At 31.9% G+C, this 25065-nt stretch overlaps 1 protein-coding gene across 5 annotated transcripts in view; it reads left to right on the top strand.

The window, feature by feature from the left end:
* LOC117177510 (protein lingerer) overlaps nt 1-25065 on the top strand; it is a 55405-nt gene that overhangs the window by 2435 nt on the left and 27905 nt on the right. For 4 of the 5 annotated variants that reach the window (XM_033368267.1, XM_033368263.1, XM_033368264.1 and 1 more), the window contains exons 3-9: nt 5714-6077; nt 6179-6433; nt 6514-6701; nt 9035-9283; nt 9375-9692; nt 15145-15555; nt 23442-23660. In XM_033368267.1, the coding sequence (XP_033224158.1) occupies nt 5714-6077; nt 6179-6433; nt 6514-6701; nt 9035-9283; nt 9375-9692; nt 15145-15555; nt 23442-23660 (2004 nt within the window). The remainder of the gene's footprint in view (nt 1-5713; nt 6078-6178; nt 6434-6513; nt 6702-9034; nt 9284-9374; nt 9693-15144; nt 15556-23441; nt 23661-25065) is intronic. The other variant, XM_033368266.1, reaches the window with a different exon arrangement.

Here is a 25065-nt window from a genome sequence, read left to right as displayed (position 1 = left end):
CCATCTCATTTCGGATTTTATCTGAGGGGTTAATTATTCGGATTTTTGGTGTGACACTAGATTGCATTGGGTTTGCTAAAGTTATCTTGGATTTTATAGATTTTAAATTTATTTTTTAAATAGATTTTATGCCATTTTAAGTTCCTTACGGAAAGATATTATAGACAAATTAGTATATGCCTGTAATGATTTTTCTATCATTTTTTCGTATTTGTAGAAAATTAATTATAAAGATTGATTATATACACAAAGATTTATAGTATAATCAGCATTAGAATCAATAATATACAAATATTGAAAGAATTAATGTGAAAGGTAGAGAAACTATAAACACTTTTTCTAGTATTTCGACAAAAATTACACTAGACACTATTTTATAACAACTGTCTACTAATGCGGCAATGCTAAAATTTTCATTTTTAACCATTTTTTCAAATGAAAGAAATTTCTTATGTGTTTTTTTTTGTTCAAAAACTACACGCATTACTCTGGTTTCAAAAGATGAATATTATGATAATAAGACAACAAACCTTTTATTCATATTATACTGTTTTTACATAATTTATTTTTATCTTTATCTGAATATAATAATAACCGAAATATAATTGTTTAATATTCGAGTCAAAAATACGAATTTTCTAAAAAAAATCAGTTGAATTTTCAATTTAAAACATTTGTAGTCAAGAAGGGGACAAAATTTTAATAAAATTGTAGTATTATTAGGCCAAAAAGATTAATTTTCAGCAAAACATTTGTATTTTCCACAAAATAATTCATTTTTGAACGAAATAATAAAGTTTTAAAAATAAAATGATGAATTTTTAACGCAAATTGTAATACTACACTTTTAAACCGAGAAGAATGAACTTTCCACCAAAAGTAGTTGAATTTTCTCATTGGTTTCTATTAATTCAGTTCGCGTGTAAGTGGAAAAGGAGAGGTTTGATCACTTATAGACTAAAGAATAACATTTTTAATAAATATTGAATTTCATTTTTAATACTCGAAAATTGGTGTTTTTATCTCCGAAGTGAGTCCAAGGCCTGAAAGAACGATGTATTCTACATCACCCATAATCTCATATGGAAGTACAAAAACATAGCGATTTTGTAAAAATAAAGTTTATACAGTAAACATTAGTGTATTTTCTGTATATCTATAAAAATTCAAATTTCATTGAAATCCGTAAAAATCCTTTAGAATCATTTTAATTCAATTAAAATTTTTGAAATCTCTTCAAACCTGTAGAAATCCGTTTAAATCTCTTGATATCCTACAAAATCCTTCGAAATCATTTTAAATTGTTGAAATGTAATCTTTTGAAACCCGATAGATTATTTTAGAATTATTTGAAATGTTTGGAAATCCCATCAAATCTGATCTTTTAACTCTTCTGAAATTCTATAATTCGTTTGTAGTTTCTGTATTTGTTTTTTTTTTGCATCAATTCTTTCAATATATTTTTAAATTATTTATTTCTGTACTTATTTTCTTGTCAGGATTTTCTATAATCGTGAAAAATTATAAGAAATTCATTATCGGAAAATCATTTGAAATGTCTTGAAATCCCTTTAAATTGACGAAAATCTTTTAAATCCTCTAAAAACCTTTGAAATGTTTAAAAATCTGGCAAATATTTTATACTCTCTTGAAATCCGATGGAATATTTTAGAATTTGTTGAAATGTTCGGAAATCCCATCAAATCTGATCTTTTAACTCTTCTGAAATTTTATAATTCGTTTGTAGTTTCTCTTTTTTTTTGCATCAATTGTTTCAATATATTTTAACATTATTTATTTCTGTACTTATTTTCTTATCATTATTTTCTATAATCGTGAAAAATTATAAGAAATTCATTATGGGAAAAATATTATAGATCTATACTACATTTCCTATAATACTTTTTCAAAAGGGAAGCTTACGAGTAATTGCTTGGGATTGCAAAAAGAGTGTACAAGTTGTACACCTGATTGCATGAGTTTTATCTTTAAAAAAAAAGTAATTTCTGTGTGGTATCTATATATTAATCTATAGAATGAAAATGCTGTTCAATATTAAAATTTAAATGATTTAAATTGATAATTTTAAGGATTTCTAGTTCACATTGTAAAGCATAACATTAAATCTAAAGGTGTAAATTTGATGCGTCAAAAATGATCCAAGAGTAATTTTTTGAGAATTTTTTGAGACCAGAAAATGACAGCGAATTTCTTTTACCGTGAATTTTACAAATTTTTATTTTTATTTTAAAATTTTTATTTTAAAATTTCTATTGAGTTGGAAGTGGCAACATTTTTGTTATAAATTAATTTTTAATAAAATAAAGTTGGAAGTTAATTAAATTCTGTAAGACTGTTTTCACTGAAATTTTTGACGATAAATTCCAACAACAAAAAATGCTTGCTTCAACATTATTGATCTCCTGAGTGTAAGGTTGTTTCTGTACCTAAAATAAAAATGTTAAACAATCAGGGAAAAGACAGAGAATTTTGAATATTGGAATTTTGCAGCAGCTCTGATAAAATACAAACGTGATGATAAAGAAAAGTTTTAATATGAAAAATTGGAACTAAAAAAAGAACTTAAAAAATACAAAATTTTTCTCAGTGTTTATGATAAAATTATGATTTCATAATTATGAAAGTTAATTTAATTGATATACATTTTTCTAAATTGTTTTGGGAGGATACTACAGTTTTCCTCAAGATTTATTTTTTAACACTGCATCATAAAAGACGGTTCTGTTATATTAAGGGCCTTTGAGAGGCTTCTTATCATAAAAAAGCATTAGATTAAATTGACAAGTTGAGGCCTTAGTTTGGAATAGTTTGTTTCAAAAGACGCTTAAATTGTTTAATGTTGCCTTCAAATTCGAGATTTTCAAGTTTTATACACTTTGATTTTTAAATGTTTAAAAATTTCAACTCCTTTTCGATTTAGCTTTTTAAAATTAAAAATTCTTTGCGCGTGTTTTTGTCCCTTTGGATTTAAAAAGCTTTCAGTTTTTAATACATCGAATTTTTATTGCCTTTAGATTTTAATTTTATGTTTCAAAATGTCTATATATTTAAATAGCGTTTCTAATTTTAAACTTTTAAACTGATTTTGACATGGAAAAATTGAAAGTTTAGATATCATAGGTTCTAGCGAACTGGGAAACCCCCGAAACTTTATTTAATTGGGGAAAACACGGGAATTTTATTCAGGATCGGGGTTTTTTCCTTATATCCAAAAATCTACTTTGTCTCTACTTTATCTTCTTTTTATTGTTTAGGCGAGAATCAGAGAGGATAATCCGATTGTTTGAAGTTGTTTAAATATCAATTATATGAGAGTTAAACCTATTTGTCTTAAAGGGGTAAAGCTATAAGATGTGTATTATATGAGATTTTGTTTAAATTTTAAGAAAACATTGAAATTTGCACCTTGGCATATCCCTAGAATATCTCGGCAGGATACGGGATATTCTGAAAATGTCCCAAAAATCTGCCGGGATATCCGTAACATATTTCAAAGATATCGAGATTTCCGCCCCGGACGATATCCAGTGAATGTCCTCTGCGGGATATACACAATTTTGGCAATGGAATCCAATATTTATGAAATGAATATAGATTAAAATATGTAGAATGCCTGAAAACATAAAAGATTCAGAAACGTCCGTTCGACCAAAAAAGCACTATTTAGAAATATCAAATATTCAGTTTCTTTCAAATCCTATGTCAGTATAATTATAAAAAAATTATTACCGCGAAAATTTTCATAACCAATAATTGCGCAGTTTAGAGATCGCACTTTTCAACTGCAAAGTCAGTTTTTATGATAAAAACAATCAAACTAATATGTGCCGCGTTGGTTTGTATAGTATAAATGAGAATAGATAGAACTTTTATATACCTGGAAAAGCCTGTAAATGTTAGGGAGATTTTTTCAAAATCAGAGAGTGCTTATTATTATTTTTAATTACAATATAAAATTGAAAGCAATTATTATTTATTTGTAAAAGTAGCTTTACATGATTTTATTGAACAATTTTGTTGAAAATTCGTGTTTTTTTTTTATTAAAGATAATTAATTAATGTAGCAAAATTCATGTATTTTGTTGAAAAGACGTTCTTTTGGATAGAAAGTTCATATTCTTGGTTACAAATTTATCTTTTTGTTTAAAAATTGAAAAGTTTGCATTTTTTATATCTCTTGACTGAAAAATCTTTCTTAGTTGAAACTTCAACTCATTCTGAGTGCTTGTCTTTTTAGTTTTATTCAAATGTTTTTTATTAAAAATCAAAATATTTTTTTGGTAGAATTATCAACTACTTCATCATTCCTTCATAATTTTTCTTTTTGGGAATGAAAATTTAATTGCTTGGTTGAAAGTTAAACACTTTTCGTACAAATTATTTTATTTTTTTAGGTCACGGCTCATCGTTTTAATTAAAAACTCATCACTTTTCTTGAAAAAAGCTATTTTGTTAAAAATTCGTTGTTTTTGGCTGAACATTAAGTTTTTTAATGAAAATTTAATTATTCCGCTTGAAACTTAATTTTTTTGTTGGAAGTGTTTTGTTTTTTGTTGTTAAAATTTAATTTTAATCTAAAAATGTAGCTGTTCAATTTTTGCATAAAAATTGTTCTTTTTTCGTCGAAAATTCATCTTTTTTTATAGAAATTAATCTTATTGGTTGGAAATTCGTCTTTTTGATAAAAAATTTAACTATTGCAGTTGAAGGTTAATAATTTTTAGTTGAAAATTCATCAATTTGTTTAAAAATGTATCCATTTTTTAAAAGATATTTTGTTTCGTTAAATATTTTTCTTTTAACTAAAAATCTAACTATTAAATTTTGGTTTGACAATTGATCTTTTTTACTTGAAAATTGCTGCTTTTTATTTAATTTGTGTTTTTCTCTACAGAAATTAATTTTCTTCGTTGAAAATTCATTTCTTTTTCTTTTTTTTAATATTTTTGTTGAATATTTTTCTTTTTTGGTAGAAAATTATTCTTCTGCTTTGAAAATTTAGTTTTGTTTTTGAAAATAAAACTACTTGATTGGTAGTTAACCTCTTTGGCTAAAAATTCTTCTTTTTTTTTTTTTTTGTTAAAATTTTTTCTATTCCGGTTAGTCATTTCAGTTAAAATTTTCTTAAACTTTTTTCTTTAATGAATTCATTCATTCATTTTGGTTAAAAACTGATCTTTCTGAAATCAAAATTCAACTATTTGGTTAAAAATTAATCTTTTTTATTCCAAAAGTCAACTATTTGGTTGAGAATTTATGTATTTTGCTGAAAAATCGTCTATTTTGGAAAAAATTAATCTTTTTGATAGAAAATTCAACTATTTGGCTAAAAGTTCATCTATGTTGCTAAAAACGCAATATTTTAAACTTTGAAATGAAAATTTGTTTGAATTATTCTTCAAATTCATGGACTTTAGGGACAAATTCAAGAAATGAGTAATTAGGTTTTTAATATTATTTAATTATTATTTAATCGGTGATGCTAATATATTAAAAAATATTTTGTAATTTTTCAAAGCCATATTTTAATGGCATCGTCCTATATAAAATTATACTTGGAAATAACTGTAGACACCTGAAAAAAAAACCCTGGAATTGTCAATGAATTTCTTTTGAAGATTTGAGAAGACTCCCTGATTTATAGGAAAATATAAATAATTCGAATAAAATCAATCATTATTAATGATTGCAGCAAAAATCGGATCAGACGCGGCATGCACAGATAATTGACACCCGGATGGGAGGTGGTGAAGATGCCACCTTCAAGGAAAGGGTGAAACAAGTAATGGAAATGACGCGTCGTACCGAGGATGAAGTTATCATGGCTTTGCACGACAGTGACGGTGATTTCAATCGTGCCGTGAATGATCTACTCGAAGGTGTGAGTCCAGAGTGGGAGGTCAAAAAGAAGAAGGCTCGTCAGCCCAGTAGCTCGAAGCAGAGCAGTGAACAACCTGCGGGTCAGGACGAGGGTGGTGAATGGGAAGAGAGAAGGACTCTGCGTGGAGGTGGACCGCCACGTATGCGTGGGCGTGCTAATCATGACAACCGTGGGTGTGAGTTGTGTCGTAAAATGGCATAAATGACTCTATCGTTTTTATTCGTCATTTTCAAAAATCCATGGATTGCTGCTACTGGTCCTTTCTGTTGATTTTAGGGCGTGGACGAGAAAACAAGGAGAACGAGAGGAACATGGAAGAGAGTGGACGAGATGGTGGATTTGGAAATAGAAGAGGCAGAGGTGGTCCTGGCAGATCGGGACGAGGTGGCCGAGGTGGAGGTCGAGGTCTTGGACCTCGTACCTTCGCCAATCGTGGCGATCCATCGAGTTCCTCTCACAGTTTCAATCGACCTATCGAAACGTGGACTGGTAGTGAGGAACAGCAACAAAGTATTCAGGAACCTAAAATGGGTATATGATTGTTGTAAAAAAAAAAACGAAAAACTCGAGTCAATGGGATATCAGTTGCCACTACAATTTTTCATTTTCAGATGCGTGGAATAATTTGGAGCCTACTGAAGACTGGGACAACGAAGAGTACACTGGTTCGCTCGCCGACACAAAAGTTTTCACCCCGAGTACGGCTCTTGATGCTCCAGCGACTGCGGAGGAACAGCAGCTCCAAGATTTGCAGCCGCAGTCTATTCAGCCAGTCTCGCTGACGCCGTTACAGCTGGAGGTAGGATATGTACATTGAAATGACTCTCTTTTAGTCTTTTTTTTTAAACCAGGGCGTTTACCCTACCTGGAAAACCTGGAATTGTTGGGAATTTCTATATGTCTGCAGGGCATATGAATAAAAATCATTATCTTCTTATTTTAGAAGAGGGAGTTTCGGTAAAGAAAACTAATTTAGTTTGGAAAAGGAAATATTTTACAGAGAACGGGGAGTTTCGGTAAAGAAAACTAATTTAATTTGGAAAAGGAAATATTTTACAGGGAATGGGAATTTTTGTAAAGAATTAAAACTAGGATTTAAAAGAAAGGGGTTTACAAAAATACCTGTACCAAGTCCAAATTCGTCGCAATTTGGATAGTTTCTTCTTCAATATTTTAGAAAAAGAAAGTACTTTAAGTACTTTTTAGAGTAGAAGTATTTTGAAGAGGAAATATTTCTGACTTATAATATGAATTTTTTTACATTTTTCGTGTGGAATTTACCTTTTTGTCTTGAAAATTCAACTACTTGCAGTTACAAGCTAAACTATTTTGTTAAAAATTAATTTTTATTTTGAAGATTCATAATTTTATTTGGAAAATAATTTCGTTTTAAAAATGTAACTACTTTTTTGAAAATCAATTTTTCTACTAAAAATTAAATTATTTTTGTGAAAATCCGATTTTGTTGTTAAGAATTGAATTTTTAACGTAAAATTTAACTATTCTAATTTTGTTGAAACTAGATTTTTTCAAAAGAAAATTCAACTATTTAGTGGTACTTTTTGTTGAAATTTGACCTTTTCTAGTTCAAAATTTAATAATTTGCATGTAAATTTATATCTTTTAATTGATTGCTGAAAATTTAACTATTCCAGTGGGAACTTGAACTATATTGTTAAAAATTTGTTTTTTGTTGTTGTTTTTTTTACATTTTTTTTAAAACTGAAAATATATCTATTTCAATTGAATATTCGATCATTTTAGTTGAAAAATTATCTGTATGGTTTTATCTCAGTTTGTTTTACTAAAAATGTAACTATTTAATTTTTGATTGAAAGATGATCCATTTTAGTTAAAATTGCGTGTTTTTTGTTTTTAATAGAATTTAATCTTGTCGCTTGAAAATTCAATAATTGTAGGTAAAGATTAATAATTTCAGTTGTAACTTCATCTTTTTGTTATTTAAAATGGAACTTTTTCTGTTGAAGATTCACCATTTTAGTTGAAAATATATCTTTGGTTGAAAAAGTATTTTTTTTTAGTTGAAAATTAGTTTGTTTTTTTTTTGGTAGAAAATAATCTTCTTTGTTGAAAATTCATTTTTTTGGTTTAATAGTCATCTTTTTTCTGTAAAATTCAATTGCACCAGTTGAAGATTCTTCATTTTATTTCAAAATTCATCCGTTTGGTTAAAAATTTATCTTCTGATTTGAAATTCAAAGTATTTGATTGAAAATTTGTCTTTTTTAGTTGAAAACTCTAATATTTTGTTGCAAACTCTTTTTTGTTTTTGGGAGAAAATTAATCTTCATATTTGAAAATTAATCTTTTTGATTGAAATTTTAAGTATGCCAATAAAATATTTATTATTCTAGGTGTAAATTAATTTTTTTGGTTGAAAGATAGCTTTTTATCAAAATTCATCTGTTTGTTTTAAAATCAATTTGTTCCAGTTGAATATTTATTCTATTAGTTAAAAATTCTTCGCCCTGGTTAAATTTTTGTGTGGAAAATTAATTTTTTTAACTGAAAATTTATCTTCCATTTTTTGCTGAAAACTGATATTTTTCAATTCAAAATTCAACTATTTGTTTGAAAATTGATATTTTTTAGTTGAAAACTTAAATATTTGGTCGAGATTTTATATATTTTTTTGAAAAATCGTCTTTTTATTTTAAAATTAGTCTGCTCCAGGAAAAATGTATCCTTTTAGTTCAAAATTGATTACCTTGGTTTAAATTTTTTTTGTGTGGAAAATTAATTTTTTTTTTACCTACAAATTTATCTAGTCCAGTTTTTGCTGAAAACTGATATTTTCCATGCAAAATTCAACTATTTGGTTGAAAAATCGTCTTTTTGATTGAAACTTAATCTTTTTCATTAAAAATGCAACTATTTGGTTAAAAATTCCTCTATTGTGTTGAAAATTCAATTATTTTACTTAAAAAGTTAGGAATTTGAAGCGGTTTAAATTGAATTTAATATATTACTGTGAAAAATTAGACCTAGAAAAATGTGAGATTTCTGGGGGGATAAACCCTAGAATTGTCATAGATTTTTTTTAGGATTTGAGTAGATACCCTTTAATCTTTGACAATGCAATGGTGATTAAAATTAATTTTTAATTCTTAGGATCATCCTAAATTGCCAGAGATTCCTATAATGCAGCAGCCGCAGCAGCCCCTACTTCCACAAGCTCAGCCACTTCAACAGCCCATACTGAGTATGCCGAATCTACAACTCTCCCAGCAGTCAAATACTGTCAGCAGTGGAGTGTTAACCGCCGCTCAAACTCAGTATTTCACGCAACTCTCCCAGCAGACCAGTGAAAATCTCAAGGCTACTGGACAACCCACCTACTCTTCTACAATATCTAGCCAGGTACTTTAAGTTTGATCTCACTAGTACGAATTTGTGACTAGTCATTGTTTTTTTTAAAGCTTCCAGTTGAAATTCTGTTTAATATTTTCAGCCTCAAAGACAACCAAAGCAACGACCTCGAATTCCGCCGCCTTCTAAAATCCCCTCAAGTGCAGTAGAAATGCCAGGCGATGCTGTAAATAGCAGTATAGGTATCTTGGATGTTCAGTTTGGTGCAATGGATTTCGGCACAGATGCAAATTCCTTGGACGCGCCAATGAGTGAAAAATACACGACTAGCAGCTCCACCATTCCCTTGCCTGAGAGTAATTCCAATAGCAACACTTCCAACACTGCCAATAGTACCTCAAACTCGCTTGATCTGGAATCTGTTCAGACCGCGAATCAGTACAACACAAGTGGCCAAATGGTAATTATATCAAGATTACTTTTAGCAGGCTTCCCAGTACCTTATATGCAGTTAAGATCCCTAAAGTAGCATATTTTCATGATTTGGTCCCTATGGCACCCTATATGCAGCACATAATTTAACTTTCCTTTCAGTATATTAACTCGTGGGTAATTAAACTATTGCTGAATTGTCTTGAATTCTTTTGAAATATTGTAGGGTATTTTTTAAAGATCCCGAGAAATTTTTAACATATTTCAATAATTTGAAAGGATTTAGAAAATTGTAAGGTAAACCGACCATTACTGGGACAATGTAAAAGGTATGTCCAATACTGGGAAAATAACAAATATCGCTAAGTATCTTTTATATTTCAACAAAACTTATAAAATTATAAATCTTCTAGTATTTTTAAAGCTCCTTTGAATTTATTACCACTATTTATTTTTGTTCTGAAAAGTTATACATTTAGTAAAAAATAATACAAAATACTCCTAAAAATCTGTGAATTAACTGCTGCCAAATTCGCTATTTTTTTTGTATTTCAAAACTTTCCGCATAACTTTTACAGCATTGCATTATTGAAATTTTCTAAATTAAAAGATAAAGTAATGTTTTTGCACATTTTTTGAATATGTTTTAAAATAAAATTCATAACTTCATTAGCGATTTTATTCGATAACTTATGAATATTTTAATGATCCGCATTTGGACGAAATTTTTAGCGAAGTTGCTTAAACCGGGACGAGCTGTCACTCACTGTCTCAGTTTCAGACAATTGAACGTGAGTTACAAAATTGCGTTTTCATTACTGAGACGGTCACTTTCGCCGTATTTTAAATTAAATGTCGCAGTATTGTTCTAATGATATATTAAAAATATTATTTATAGGACACAACCTTGTCGTTTAATTGATTATTTATTCTAAAAAAGTTGTTCAATGTAGTTTATTGATACCTCCAATTCTAACCTCAAAGTTTTCCAACTGCTTAGGGGCCTTACTTAAATTACGTAAGACGTTTTTTGGGGGGGGGGGGGGGGGGGGGGGGGGGTCATTGACAATCTTACGTAAAGAATAAAATACCTGCTTTCTATGCCTGGAAGAAAAATTTGAATTTTGTGCGAAAAAAATATCTGTAATTATCCAAAATTTTATGCATGCATAAAAAATATTTTTAAATAATATGGATATTATAAATTCGCGGATATAGAAGAAAACACAAGAAATAATTTTGAAGCATAACTTTTTCATCATTTTCAAGCTCCAGCGGCATAAATATATGAGGAAAAGTTATCAGCAGCTACCACGGGGTTTTTAACCCTCATGATGGGAAGCTAAATACGTGACGTTAAAAGGCAAGCCGGGCCTCTTAGGCCCGTTGAAATTAAAACTTCTCTTTCCAGTAAATGTATAGAAAAATCTAAGAAGTTTGATCATTTTTATTCGTAATTACATTTTATGATCACAGTACATTTAAATTTATAATAAAGCATTGAAAAGTTTCGACGCTTGATCGTGTTAACCAAATATTTGTTGCACGCATTTTTATGGCATGCCAAACCAAAATTTACCAAGATACGTTTTCTTGTGAAGCAGACTTGTTGCTCGCTTTTTCCAGTAAAATCGAGATGAATCACAAAAGCTGTGACTGAAGAGACTTTTTTTCAATTAAAAAATATTGCGTGAGGCCACTGATTCGTTTTACATTGAACTATATATGAATAGTATATTTGGCCAAGAGTGTCAACGCCTCCTTTTGTTGCGTTATAAAAAAGATTTATAACCTGTACTTTTGTTCCTTCTAAATACCAGCATTGCAGCTATTACAACAACTATGACAACATAATCACTACAACATCAAAATATCACGCGTTGCAAATGCGGGCGTACATTTGAAATAGTTTACGCGAGAAATTATGTTTGTACCTGCAAGCAGTAGAGGTATTTTAGAAACAAATAAGCAAATATATAGAAATCCTTCAAAATTAAAAAAAAAGTATCTGTAAAACTGAAATCTATTTACTCACACTGTTTTTTCATGAAAACATGAGTGATATGCATACTCTTTTCCACGTTTCTGTGGAGCACTGCACAAATGGAGTTTTTAGAAAACCTGCTTTTTTTAATGTATTTAGACTTCGCCAAAAGAAATTCCATGCACAAGCCCATACCTTGATACACAACTCTTTGTAACTCGAAAATTGTGACCCGCCGGGCCTCTGAGACCCGCCGGCTTGAGGGTTAAATTAATCGACACCTATTGTCACTGACGATACCATCGTATGACGGATCGATTCTTAGGATCGATAGCAGTGTTGCGTGTTTCATTTGTTTTGACGAACAGCTGAGTGACTAATAAATTATTATAATCGTTTGATTTAGATATCAGTTTTTCCCTATTATCCGGAAAATGTACGGTAATTTACAAAGTTTTTGATCTTATGTAAGATTTCGGGGGGAGGGTCGACGTTGACGAATCTTACATAGGTTGGAGGGGGGGTGGGTGAATGGATAAGAAACGTCTTACGTAATTTAAGTATGGCCCCTTAGATAAGTAAATGTAATATAGTATCTCATAAATTTCATTTTTCAATACAAATTAGTAAATATGCATTAAAATTTAATATTATAGATTTATATGAAATATTAATAAGATTAATATTATCGATTTACTTTTTAAGATAAATGAAGTAAATTAACTTTTCTGTTGAAAATTTATATTTGCAAATTAAAAATAAAACTGTTTTGAAGAAAACTCACCTTTTTGACTTAAAAATTTAACAGTTTAAATTTTTTTTCTCGAGTGAAAAATGCTTTTTGATTAACATTTCAACTATTTTCTTGTAAATTCGTCTTTTTGATTCGAAAACGTATCTTTTTAATTATCAATTTCATCTTTCTTGAACAAAAATGCAACTGTGGTTGAAATTTATCTGTTCGGTTGAAAATTAATTGGACTGCTTTGAATATGTAATTAAAATATTTTTTGGTTGAAATATCAACTATTATCTTTTTTGATGAGAATTTAACTTTTTTGGGTAACCTAATAGTTCAATTTTCTAAGAAATGCTTGAATTTTTAAATAAAAAAGACTAATTTTCTAACAAACAAAGTTTTAATTATAAATTAAACATGCCATGATTTTTTAACCAAAAAAGACAAATATTTCAACCAAATTGTTGAATTTTCTACCATAATAATATCATTTTCAGCAAAACAGTTGCATTTTTCTACAAAAAATGTAATTTATAATTAAAATAATAAATTTTTTAACCAAAAAGACGAATTTTCAAAAATAATTTAAATTGTTTCAATACTTTTTTCAATTTATTTATTAACTTGATTTAAGATCAATTCTAATTCAAAATTTACTACCAAACAGTATAAGTTGCAAGTAAATGGAGAATATTAAATTTTAATGCATACCTACTAATTTTATTAAAAAATTTAATTTATCAGTTATTATTCAATTACTTATCTAAGCATTACCAAAATTTGAGGTTAGAATTCGAGGTTTCAATAAACTAATTTGAATAACTTTTTTAGAATAAATAATGAATCGAATGGTAATCACAATCCATTCTTGATTTTTAATGTATTCTGACATAAATTATAAGTAAATTGTGCCATTTTATTTTGATAAACTCCATTGGATTTTCCTTGTCCCTTTTGTTGTCCCACTAAAGGATACACCCCATAATTCTTGTCCCACTAATGCGCGATCTGACTAGCTTAAAAATATCAATTTATATTAATTAACTATTCCCCATTTAAAAATTGTGTTTATGTGGGTTAGCTTTTCTTAACTGTTCCAGTAATGGTCAGTTTACGGTAGGGTATTTTAAAATCTCAGGGTATTTTTAAGACTTCTAAGGCATTTTAAATCTTTCAATGTATTTGAATACATTTTCCAGGATTTCGGAAAATTTCATTATAAAATTTTACGGAATTTTATAATATTTTAGTTTATTTTAAAAAATTTATTCACAAGAAGTGAGATATTTCATAGGGTTCTAAAAATTTGAGGAGATTTGAAATTCACCCTGAATTGTTATTAACTGATCCTAAGTTCTTTTAAATTCTATTTGAATTTTTTTAATCACTTGAATTCTTCCAAATTTACTTAATCTTTGGCAATTCAATGAATTGTTTTGAATTTTTTAAATTGTTGTTTAATTGACCCTATAGATTGGAACGATTTTAGAGAAGGCTTTGAGACATTTTAAAATATTTTACGTTATTTTATAAGATTTCCGCGAATTTAAGTGATTTTAAAGGATTTTAAAAGTTTTATGGTATTTTAATACATTTTCCAGGATTTCATGGAATATCATTATTAAACTTAACTGTATTTTATAATATTTTAGAGCATTTTTTATTAATATTTTTTTAGGCTAAATAATTTCCTATAATTTCGAAAGATATGAAATGATTTTTTACGGACGTACAAGGTTTTACATATTTTTAAAGATTTTTGTTTAAGATTCTAAATGTATTTTAATAAATTTCCCAGGGTTTCACGAAATATCGCCAGATTTCATAGAATTTCACGAGATTTAATAACATTTGAGTGTTTTTTAAAGAATTTATGCAAGAGAAGTGCGATATTTCGTAGGTGTTGAAAGGTTTTAAGAGTTTTGACATCAGTTTTTGGAATTCACCCTGAATGCTTATTACTTTACCCTGCTTTTTTTAATTCACTTTGATTCTACTATTAAATTTACTTAATTTAATGGATTTTTTAAAATTATTTATTTGATGCTGAGAATCAATTAATAAAATGAATGTCTTAAAGTATTCAAAATATTTTAGGAAATTTTAAACGATTCCCAGAATCTTTTAAATGTATTTCGATAGTTTGAAGGGATTTGCAAGGGTCTTATAATTTTGATGAATTTTAATTTTTTAATGGATTTCAAAGAATTTATTTACAAGAAGTGGGTGCTTTCGCAAGGTTTCAAAGATTTAAACAGATGTTAAAATATAGTATTTTTTGCAATTCATTGGGAATTCGCCCTGAATTCTTATTAATTTATTTTGAATTCTTCTAAATTCACTAAATTCTACTAAATTCAATTAATTTTGTTATACTTTTGAATTCTTTTTAATTCACTTGATTGCTTTTTAAATTAATATTGATTTTTTATGAATTTCATCGAATTATTCTCATTTATCTGAAATCCATTTCAATTTTACGAAAATCAATAAAAATTTTTTGATTTTAAAAATGTTTGTCAATGCATTTGAATTCTTCTGAATTTAACTTGAATTGTTTTGAGGTCTTATGAATTTATCGTTAATTTGTTACCCTTTGAGCTCGAAAAAGTACCATATGAACGTGACAAAAAGTACCCCTTGTGTCCCTATATTTGAACCCATAGTGACTATAAGGCCTATTTCAGAATTAATTTTTATTCCAAAACTGGTCGAAGAATGCATGCTGAAATTGTCTCTGTATTTTCAATTTTGCAGATTTCTAGTGACAGTATGTCCTCTGATCATTCACTAAATTCCCAAAACTACTCGAATCGTGCAAGCACCACTACACAGTCTGTAGATATTTCGAAGCAAGACTTTACCACCCAAGTTTCTCCGAATAACGCGACGACTTATGGTTCGACGGCGTCTTATCCACCACAGAAAACTTCCTACCAGCCGACCAATGCGACACCCAACAGCTACAACACGTATTCCGGAAGCACACAGTCGTTTCCTTCGGTTACGGGGGGAAATACGAACAGTTATTCTGCCACGGTCTCAGTTTCGCAGGCGAGCTACAATACATCGTATCCGCAGTCGAGTACCGCTTCCTTTAGCCAGGCATCGCCTTCAGTTTCGGTATCCGCAACCGCTGGTTACAATCAGACGACGACTGCTAACCAGGTAAATATTTAATTTTTAGAATTAGAATTTCTTCATTTTAACATATAATTGTACATAACTCTATCAAGGTAAATATTTAATTAAATGCTGATCCAAGTATTAGTAAATGCATACTATCAGGGTATTTGTCTTACGTGGGGAACCTGGAATTGACAGGGAATTTTTATGACCGGGAATTTACTTTGATCGTAGAAAATTTCAATTCAATCTTTGACATGGAACGGGAATTTAAAAAAAATTGTAATTTGGATTTAGAAGAAAGGAATTTAAAAAAATCCTCTTCCAAGTCTCGTCACAATTTGAAAGTTCTCTCTTTTTAATTTTTCGCAAACTAGGTACTTCAAGCAGTTTATTGATTATAAGTAATATTTCACAGAAGAAATATTTCTGAATTTAAATATAAAATTGTTTACTGTGTTCGTTGCGCATCCATATTTTTTTAGTTGAAAATTCAATTACTTGGTTAAAAGTAAATGCACTTTTTGGAAAATTCGTATTTAAAAAAAAAAAAAAATCATGTTTATGGTCGAAATTTCATCTTTTTGGTATAAAATTCAACTATTCTGGCTGAAGATTCATAATTTTAGTTGAAAATTCATCAGTTTGGTTGAAATTTAATTTCTTTAACTGAAAATTAAACTATTCTATTTTTAGTTCAAAATTTATCTTTTCTATTTCAAAATTCAACGTTTTGGATACAAATTTGTCTTTATTAATTAAAAAATCAACTATTTAATTGAAAATGCATGTATTTTGTTTTTAACAAACAATTTTTGTTGAATAAAAATATATTTTTCTTTGAAGGTTGATACTCTTTTTTTAAAAGTTCTTTTTGATTAAAAATTTAAGCATTCCAGTTAAATATTTATCATCTTAGTGGAAAATTGATCTTTTAGTTTGAAAAAAAAATATTTTCGTTGTTGAAGTTTCATTGTTTTAATTAAAAATCCAATTCTTAGATTGAAAAAAGAGCTGTTTAAATGAAAACTGTTTTTTAAAATGTTTTTATTTCAGTTGAATATTTATTTTATGACAGAAAATTAATTGTGCCATTTTTGGTTGAAAAATGATCTTTTTTAGTTGAAAATTCATCTTTTTGGTATAAGTCAATATTTTTGGTTGAAAATTAATCTTTTTGTGAAAAAATTAACATTTACAATTTTTTTTGAAAATTCATCACTTTGTTTAAAAACGTGATTGTTTTTTTAAGTTATTTTTTTAAAGCAATTTTTTTAACTGAAAATTTAATTATTTAAGCTTTTGTTGACAATTTATATTTTTTACTAAAAATTAATTTTTTTGGTTGAAAATTCAACTAATTCATTTGAAGATTAATTTTTTTGGTCGAAAACTCTTATGTTTGGTTTAAAATTCATATTCTTAAATAAAAATTTATTATTCCATTTTCAGTTGAAAATTATTATTGTTTTAGTTAAAAATGAATATATTTGGTTAAAAATTTATCTTCTCTTATTAAAAGTTCAATTTTCGTTGAAAATTCAAGTGTGTCAGTTAAATATTCACCATATCAGTGGTAAATTAATTTTTTTGGTTTAAAATTGAACTATTCCAGGTGAAGATTCATCATTTTATTTGAAAATTCATCACTTTGGTTGAATTGACCTATTTTGTTGAAAATCTGTTTTTATTTTGTTATTGAAAATTATTTTGATAAATATGAATATTTTACTTTTAATTGAAAAAAATTGAAAAACTTGACCGGGAAACACCAGGAATTTGAAATCATCCGCCGAATCACCACGCCCCTGTTTATATATCTGAAAAAACCTGAAAATGTCAGGGAATTTTTTCGAGAGCGTGCTTCACTTTTTAAATCGCAATATTAAATTAAATAACAATGATTCTGTTTTTGATTAAAAATTGATCGGTTTTAGTTGAAAATTCAAGTGTATTGTTGGAAATTCATATATTTTGTTGAACGTTTGTTCTTTTTGGTTGAATTAATTGTTTTTGATAACAAATTAAAATCTTCTTTGATTGGTAAATATCAACTAATAGATTTTTTGTTCCGAATTCGTATTTTTTTAATGAGGATTTACTAACTTGGTTGAGTGTCACTATTTTGTTTAAAATTAATTTATTAAAGATTCATCATTTTAATTAAAAATTCATCTCCTCGGGTTGAAAAATGAGTTATTTTATTAAAAATTTGTTTTTTTCGTTTGCTAAAAATCATTTTTTCACTGAAAATTTAACTTTTCCCGTGTGCAGCTTCAACGATTTTGTTGAGAATTTGTTTACTTTTCTAGGATTTTAGTTAAAGATTCATTATCTTTTACTTGAAAATCCATCAATTTGCTTTTTATTATTGGGTTGAGACCGCCACAGCCCCTGACGATTGGGTGATCCCGTTGCGTCCCCTTATAAGCCTTAACTTTCCTCAAGCCCTATCTTATCTCTTTGGTACCGGAGGTTTCCATGTCCTATAAACATTTCTGTTAGGATTTTGACTTCATTCCTCCCGAGCTGCCACCCTGATGCCACTGTGTCCAGGGATCCAGAGCAGAGTGACTCGGTTTTCTGTCGCTAGCTTATTCAGTGCCTCAAAGCACTCCCATACTAGTAGCGACGTGATCGTTCCCTTCAGAGCCATGATAGCAGCCCTGCCATCATCTCAGATTTTAGAACTGTTGCGTAGGACCCCATCGCAATTGTGAAGCCCATTCATTCCTTCTACAATATACACCTGCTCCAGCGTTCTCCTTAGTCCTGGAGCCATCTGTAAACCAGTTGTCTCCATTACTCGGCAGGTGTGCCTCACCGTTAGCTCATTCATCTTTCGTGGATATGCTAACTCTGTACTTCTTGTCGAAGAGGTAGCGACATGTGGACATTTTGTCCTTGAGCATGCTCAATGTCGGCCTCTTCCTGATGTCGATTGGTATCCGCAAAACTGTCGAGATACTGCTATCGTTTACCATATTTAGTCTCCAGGTCGCCTTCGCAGCCACGACCTTTATGGTGAGATGGAGGGGCTCTAAACCTATTAGTGTCCCCAGGGTCATGGTGGGTGTCGACTTCGAGGCACCAGTGATACCTCTCAGAATCAGTCCCCTGATCCTTTCCAGTCGGGACTTCCCAGTAGACTCTTCGACCCTGCTCCACCAGATGACTGCCGCATAGGTTAGTCTGGGTCGCAGGATCGCTGTGTAGATCCACATATGTGTCTCCGGTTTCAAGCCCCAGCTTCTCCGTGGCTCTTCTACAGAGCCAGAGTCGCCACTAGCTTCTTGCACTTGTTTTCCAGGTGCTCGTTCCATGACAGCTTTTTATCCAGAATGACTCCTAGATATTTGGTGCTTGCTGCATTACTCCGAAGATCGCATCCAAATGCTAACCGCGCACAATAACCAGTATATCGTGTGCATAGCCTATAATATGGTGGCCCTGACTCGTGAGTAGATGAAGCAGTTCATCCACTACCAGACACCACAGCAAGGGTGATAAAACACCTCCCTGCGGGCATCCCAAGTCAACGGTTCCACATAAAGTGGTAACCACCCTTAGTCGTGGTTAGGTTCCTTTTGGCCAATATATGGCAGGTCCATTCCACGACTGCATTAGGTACACCGTGTGCGATGATGGCCGCCCTGATCACCTCTCCAGAGGCGTAGTTAAAGGCTCATTCGATATCTATGAAGGTTCCAATCGCGAGACCTTTCTGCTTCAGTTGTCCTTCAATTAGGTTGACTGCAGTGCTTAGGGCCATATCAGTCGAGTGACCAGCCCTATAGGCATGTTGTTGCTGGTAAAGAGGACTAATTGACAAGACCTTATCGCGGATATATCTCTCCACGAGTCTTTCCACTGTTTTTAGTAGGAAATATGCAAGGCTAATGGATCGAAAATCCTTGGGTGAAGTATAACCGATCCTACCTGCCTTCGGAATAAAGACTACTCTCACACCCGTCCATGCCGCCGGAACATAACCCAACGTCAGACTAGCCCTAGCAAGTCTCACAATCGGCCCAATGATGATCTCACCCGCCGTTTCGGGCCCAGTTGGGCCGCAGGTGGCTTTGATTGCCTCGGAGGTGTCGTCCACTCTTCTCCTAACTTTGTGAAGCCCGGAGCATATGCCTTGATCAGGTGAGTCAAGGTATTACCGTCTCTTCTTTTCCCCCCGCCGGGCAATTTTAGGGTTCCGAGAATAGAATCCGGATTTCGAGAAAGCAGCTTATCCAGTCTGGCAGTCTCTGCTCCTTTCTCGATATCAGTGCAAAAGTGGGTCCGACTTTCATGCTTTGCCTTACTTATTGCACTCCTATACTCATTCTTCATCGATGTAAATGAAGTCCAAAGTTCCTTCTCACCAGCCTTTCGGACTTCTGAAGGTCGACAATTACTTTCATGAGTAGATTTGATGGCTTCCGTGAAAATCTCGGCCGCCATCTCCAGGGTATCCACGTCTCTAATTGACCTGGGCACCCCTGAAAGTGCACTTCTTAATTCTGTGGAAACCTGACCCCAGTCCGTTCTTCTGGGATTTCTGACCCATTTAGGGCCGATGGGTACAGCGGATTCCAACACGAACTCTATCGGTGAGTGATCTAAGAGAGTGGGTTCATCTGAGACTCTCCACTTCTTGTTGTTATCTGTAAAACTAACGGTATAGAGAGTGATGACAATGACTTCCTCCCTGATCGAAATACGAAACGTCGGGGTGTTCCCCGTATAAATAATATCTAAGTCAGTGTTGATTAGGTATTCCAATAGGTCATTACCTCATAAGTTGATGTCCGTGCTACCCCACAAAGTATGGAGGGAGTTAGCATCGCACCATAGCAGAAGAGAGGAAGACCCCTTAACTTGCAGTAACATTTTTTTGCTTGCAGTAAAAATGCATTTATTCCACCAGTGTACGTACCTCCAATGGTGGATTGCTATCGCTGTCATATAGAAAGTAAGCCGACCCCTTGACTAGCCTTCCTATTCCTTTAAGATCCGGGACTATCACCATCAGGTCTCTGGAACATAGCTCAAGCAGCGGGACAGCGTTGACTCCCTTCGCCAGTATGCAAGCCCTTGGATTGGCCGCCTTGGGGCCCCTGTAACCAAAACCAGCCCCCCCCCCCCCCCCCCCCCCCCCCCCCCCCCCCCCCCCCCCCGCTTAACCTCTAATGGTATCTCGAACTAACCAGGGTTGCTAGATTAGTGAGTACCTGTGTGTCTCACAGCCATGTCCCTCTGTAAAACTGCAGAGGCGCCTTTGCTATGATGTAAGTTAATCTGAGTAATGGTTAAACCGGAAGTAATTTTTTTAGGTCTGATCTTTATCTTCCTGTCCACCAACAGGCTCCTCCTTCCCTTGGTTGGCAACTTTAAAGTTGACCTGTCCAAAGAGGTAGAAGAGCTTGTTGTTGAGGACCGCAAGGGCTTTCACCGGTGACTCAGGAATTTGCACAACTAGGTGATGTTTGAATTCTCCAGCTGTGTCCTCTTCCTGAGGCCTATCGTGCCTTACGATCCGCCAGGACGCTGTCTTAAATGACGGGTTGAATCCCTCCAGCCAAGGGAAAACCACATGCGGTTCTACCAGTTTACCTGGAAACCTCGCTGTAGCTGTAAACATCCTCTGGGGCAACTCACCTCCACCCACCTTAAGAGATGCGCCTTCCCAAGGCCATGTCTCGACCAAAGCCTTGTGTAGCTAAGCTTTAGCCATTGAGTCAGTTGCCACAAATATAAAGACCCCTCCCCTGCAGAAAGAGGTCTTGAATTTTGCCATTGATCTGGGGACACTCTCTTATCCGTCACCATCACAGTCAGGGGCTCAGTCATCTGAGCGGCCGTCAGTCCAACCCCCGACGACTCCCTGTTCGTCGGCTGAGGGACCGCCTTGTGCCTCTTCACAGGCTTAGCCCCCCCCCCCCCATTCCGGTAGGGTGCCCTCTGAGCCCCTTTCTCGCTTTTGAGCCTCAGTGCTGGTTATCAGCGTCGTGGTCGACGATGTACCAGGTTCTGCAGCTGCTCCAGCTGCAGAGTAGGTAGACAAAATACCTAGCCCGCTGCGCTTTCCTCCTCAGTCTCCTTTTCAGGGAACCGTTGATGTGTTTCTTTACAATTGGGGGACTGATTGTCCACTCCCGTTTCCAAAACCTCACTCAGAGGGGCCATCACACCTTCAGCTCCTAAAAGAGCTGGGGGCACAGCCGCCGCCTGAGTAAGGCTTGCAGGAGACACAGATTGGGATGAAAGGATTACGCTAGATCCTTTAGGACCCAGCCCCTTTACCCCTTCCGCCATCTCCCTTTCTCTTTCATCTTTTGGAATTTTTGCGTGATCCATTTTGGTTTCCACGAGTAGCTAGGGAAATAAAAGGTCCGCGGTCCACCCCTGCAGAGGCCCGCATGCAAGGGTAAGACTAATTACTCGGGGAGGGCGTCCGGTGTCCCGGAGAGGCTATTAGGACACCTTCGTAACCCCTAGGTGCCAAAGTGCCATGAGCACGATCACTCTACACCCATGGCTTAGGGGGGTGGTCACCTTGAGCGAGAAACTCAATGAATACCTGTTCGAAGGCCACCATACCAACGGAGGGCTGTTTCTTGGTCGCTGTGCTTGCCGCAGTTCATTCCCATGCCGATTCCAGAAATTGGAGATCGGTCCGGGATGAACCTCGATCCAGGGATCCAGAAGGCCCGTGTTAGCTAGGCTCTTTCACCCTTTTATCATACTATAATCATGCATACCAGGAGAGCCCGTTTATAGGGATCCTTCTCAAAACACCCAGGAGAGCCCGTTTATAGGGGTCCTTTCATCCATATCCATACGCATGCAGGCCCAGGTTCGTTTGACCCCTATGTCCCACACGCTAAAGCCTCCCCACCAACTACAAGGTCTTGCAGCCCCTAGGGGAGGATCACTTTGCTTGAATATATAACTATTTTTTTTGAAAATTAGTTTCGTTTTTGTTGCAAATTATTTTTTTTTACATGAAAATGCAACTCTTCCATTTGAAAATTACATCCTTTCATTCGAAAATTCATCTCTGGTTAAAAATTAATTTTTTACTGAAAATTTAAATACTGAATTGTTGGTTGACAATTTATCTTTTTAATTTTAAATTAATATATTTTCTATGAAATTTTTCTTCTTTGATAAAAATTAACCTTCTAGCTTGAAAATTCATCTTTATTGTTTAAAATTGAATTATTCTATTATTTTTCATGTTATGGTTTAGACTAGATAAAATATTTTTAATAATTTCATGTTAATTGTTTTTAGAAAATTTTTTTCCAATTTGGAAATAAATATTAAAAAAAGATACACATTCATCTTTCTGTTAAAAATTAATTTATTCCAGATGAAGATTCATACTTTTAGTTGGAAATTCATTATTTTGTTTAAAAATTGAACTATTTAGTTGAAAGTTTGTATTTTTTGGCCGAAAATCTATCTTTTCTGTTAAAAAATGTATTTATTTTTTTGAAAAAATGTCTTTATTCTTAGAGCATTAATCGCCTTGTTTGAAAATTCATTTTTTGCTGAAAAATTCAAGTATTGCAATTAAATCTGGATACTTTTCGTAATAATTCAACTTTTGGTTGAAAATAAATATACGCGATTAAAAGTTAAATTAAATTAGTGTAAATAATAAATCTGTTATTTTTTGTTTTCGCTTAAAATTAAGCTATTTGTTAATATAGCATCCAGAATATTTTACCTAAAAATACACTGAATTTTGAGTATAAGTAGATAGAAAAGAAATTTGTTTGAATTAGAATTCAAATTCGCGAAAAAGTATACATGAAAAAAACTTGGTATACCTGGAAAAAAACCTGGAATTGTCAGGGAATTCTTTCCAGGATTTGAGTAGAAACCCTGTGACTTTATGAAATATTTAAATTTGTTTCTGTTTACAGGCTTATCAATCGACGAATTATGCCCCGACGACGACCTCTCAGTATCAAGGACAGTCGATTGCGACAAATACGGCCAGCAATAATAGCAATTCTCCGTACCAAACGACGGGTTATCAGGGATCTTCATCGTATCAGTCTGCACCTCAGACGTATCAGCCGTCAAGTGCAAACTTTTCGTCGCCGATTACTCAAGGATCTGGTGTCTACCAAAATGCATCTGTAAGTGGGACTTTTTCTTTTTTCTTTTTTTTTTTTTTTAATTGCGACTTTTTGAAGAAAAATGCGACTACTGGACTTTTTTCCGTTTTTCTCAGAAGTTTGCTATACCTAGTTTCAATTTCAATCACAATGCAGGTGTTAAAATTGAAATTCAAAACTAGACAAAATTGAAATTATTAGCAGTTATATATTCTTAAGTTGTAAACGTTTAAAATCGACTGCTATCAAATTCAATTACAGTCTTTACACTCTTTTCTCTAGTCCTCTTTTTGCTCGTGTTTGCACTTAATTCTTTTTGAATTAATAGAAAATTCACTCTTGTTAGTTAGAAATTCAATTATTCGAGAAATTAATCTTCCATATAAAGATTAATTATTTTAGTTAAAAATTTATCATTTTGTTTGAAAATTTAACTATTTGCTTAAAAATTAATTTTTTTAAAGTTATTTGTTTTTAAACTGAAAATTGAACTATTTCCATTGAATATTCCATCATTTTAGTTAAATATTTGTCTCTGACTGCAAACTTTTTTACTCAAAATTTAACTATTCAATTTTCGGTTCACAATTTATTTTTTTGTTACAAGTTATTGTGTTTTCTTTAAAATTGAATTATTCCAGATGAAGATTCATAATTTTAGTTGAAAATTAATCACTTTGGTTGACATTTTTTTCCACTGAACATTTGACTATTTAATTTGTGGTTGACAATTTATCTTTTTTAGTTGAAAATTCATGTAATTTGTTGAAAATTCGCCGTACTTCTAGAAATTAATCTTCTTGGTTGAAAATGGATCTTTTTGGTTGAAAATTTAACTATTTCAGTCAAAGATTTATCATTTTCGTTGAAAATTCATATTTTTTATTCACAATTCAACTATTTCAGATAAAGATTTATCATTTTAGTACGGCCTCGCCCGCGTCAAAGGCTATTTATTTATGTATTCTGTTGAAAAATCGTCCATTTTTATAGATAATTTTTTTGCTTGAAAATTCAACTATTTTGTTAAAAATTTATCCATCTTGCTGAAAATGCAATATTTTCACTTGAACAGTTAGGAATTTCAAGCGGTTTAAATTGAATTTAATGTAATACCTACATTAATTTTACCTAGATATGCACTTAATATTAAGTGTAAGAAGAGAAAATAAACATTTGTTTTGAATTATTATTTAAATTCATGAATTTTCGAGACATATTCAGGAAATTATTAATTTTATTTTTTGTATTATTTAATTAATCGAAGATTTCTAAATTAAACGTATGCATTCTTTAAATGTATGCTTGGGCATTTTCTAGAAGAATTACTATTTGTGCTTGTAACAGGGAATTTTCCAAAAGAATTATGATTCTGATTTCAAACGTGAAATTTTCGAAACAAACTACGCATTTCTGACTTGCTATG

This window comes from Belonocnema kinseyi, chromosome 7, assembly GCF_010883055.1.
Source record: "Belonocnema kinseyi isolate 2016_QV_RU_SX_M_011 chromosome 7, B_treatae_v1, whole genome shotgun sequence".
In the NCBI taxonomy this organism is placed as follows: domain Eukaryota; kingdom Metazoa; phylum Arthropoda; class Insecta; order Hymenoptera; family Cynipidae; genus Belonocnema; species Belonocnema kinseyi.
The sequence above is the reverse complement of the archived record's forward strand: the minus strand, read 5'-3'. Positions and strand labels throughout refer to the sequence as shown.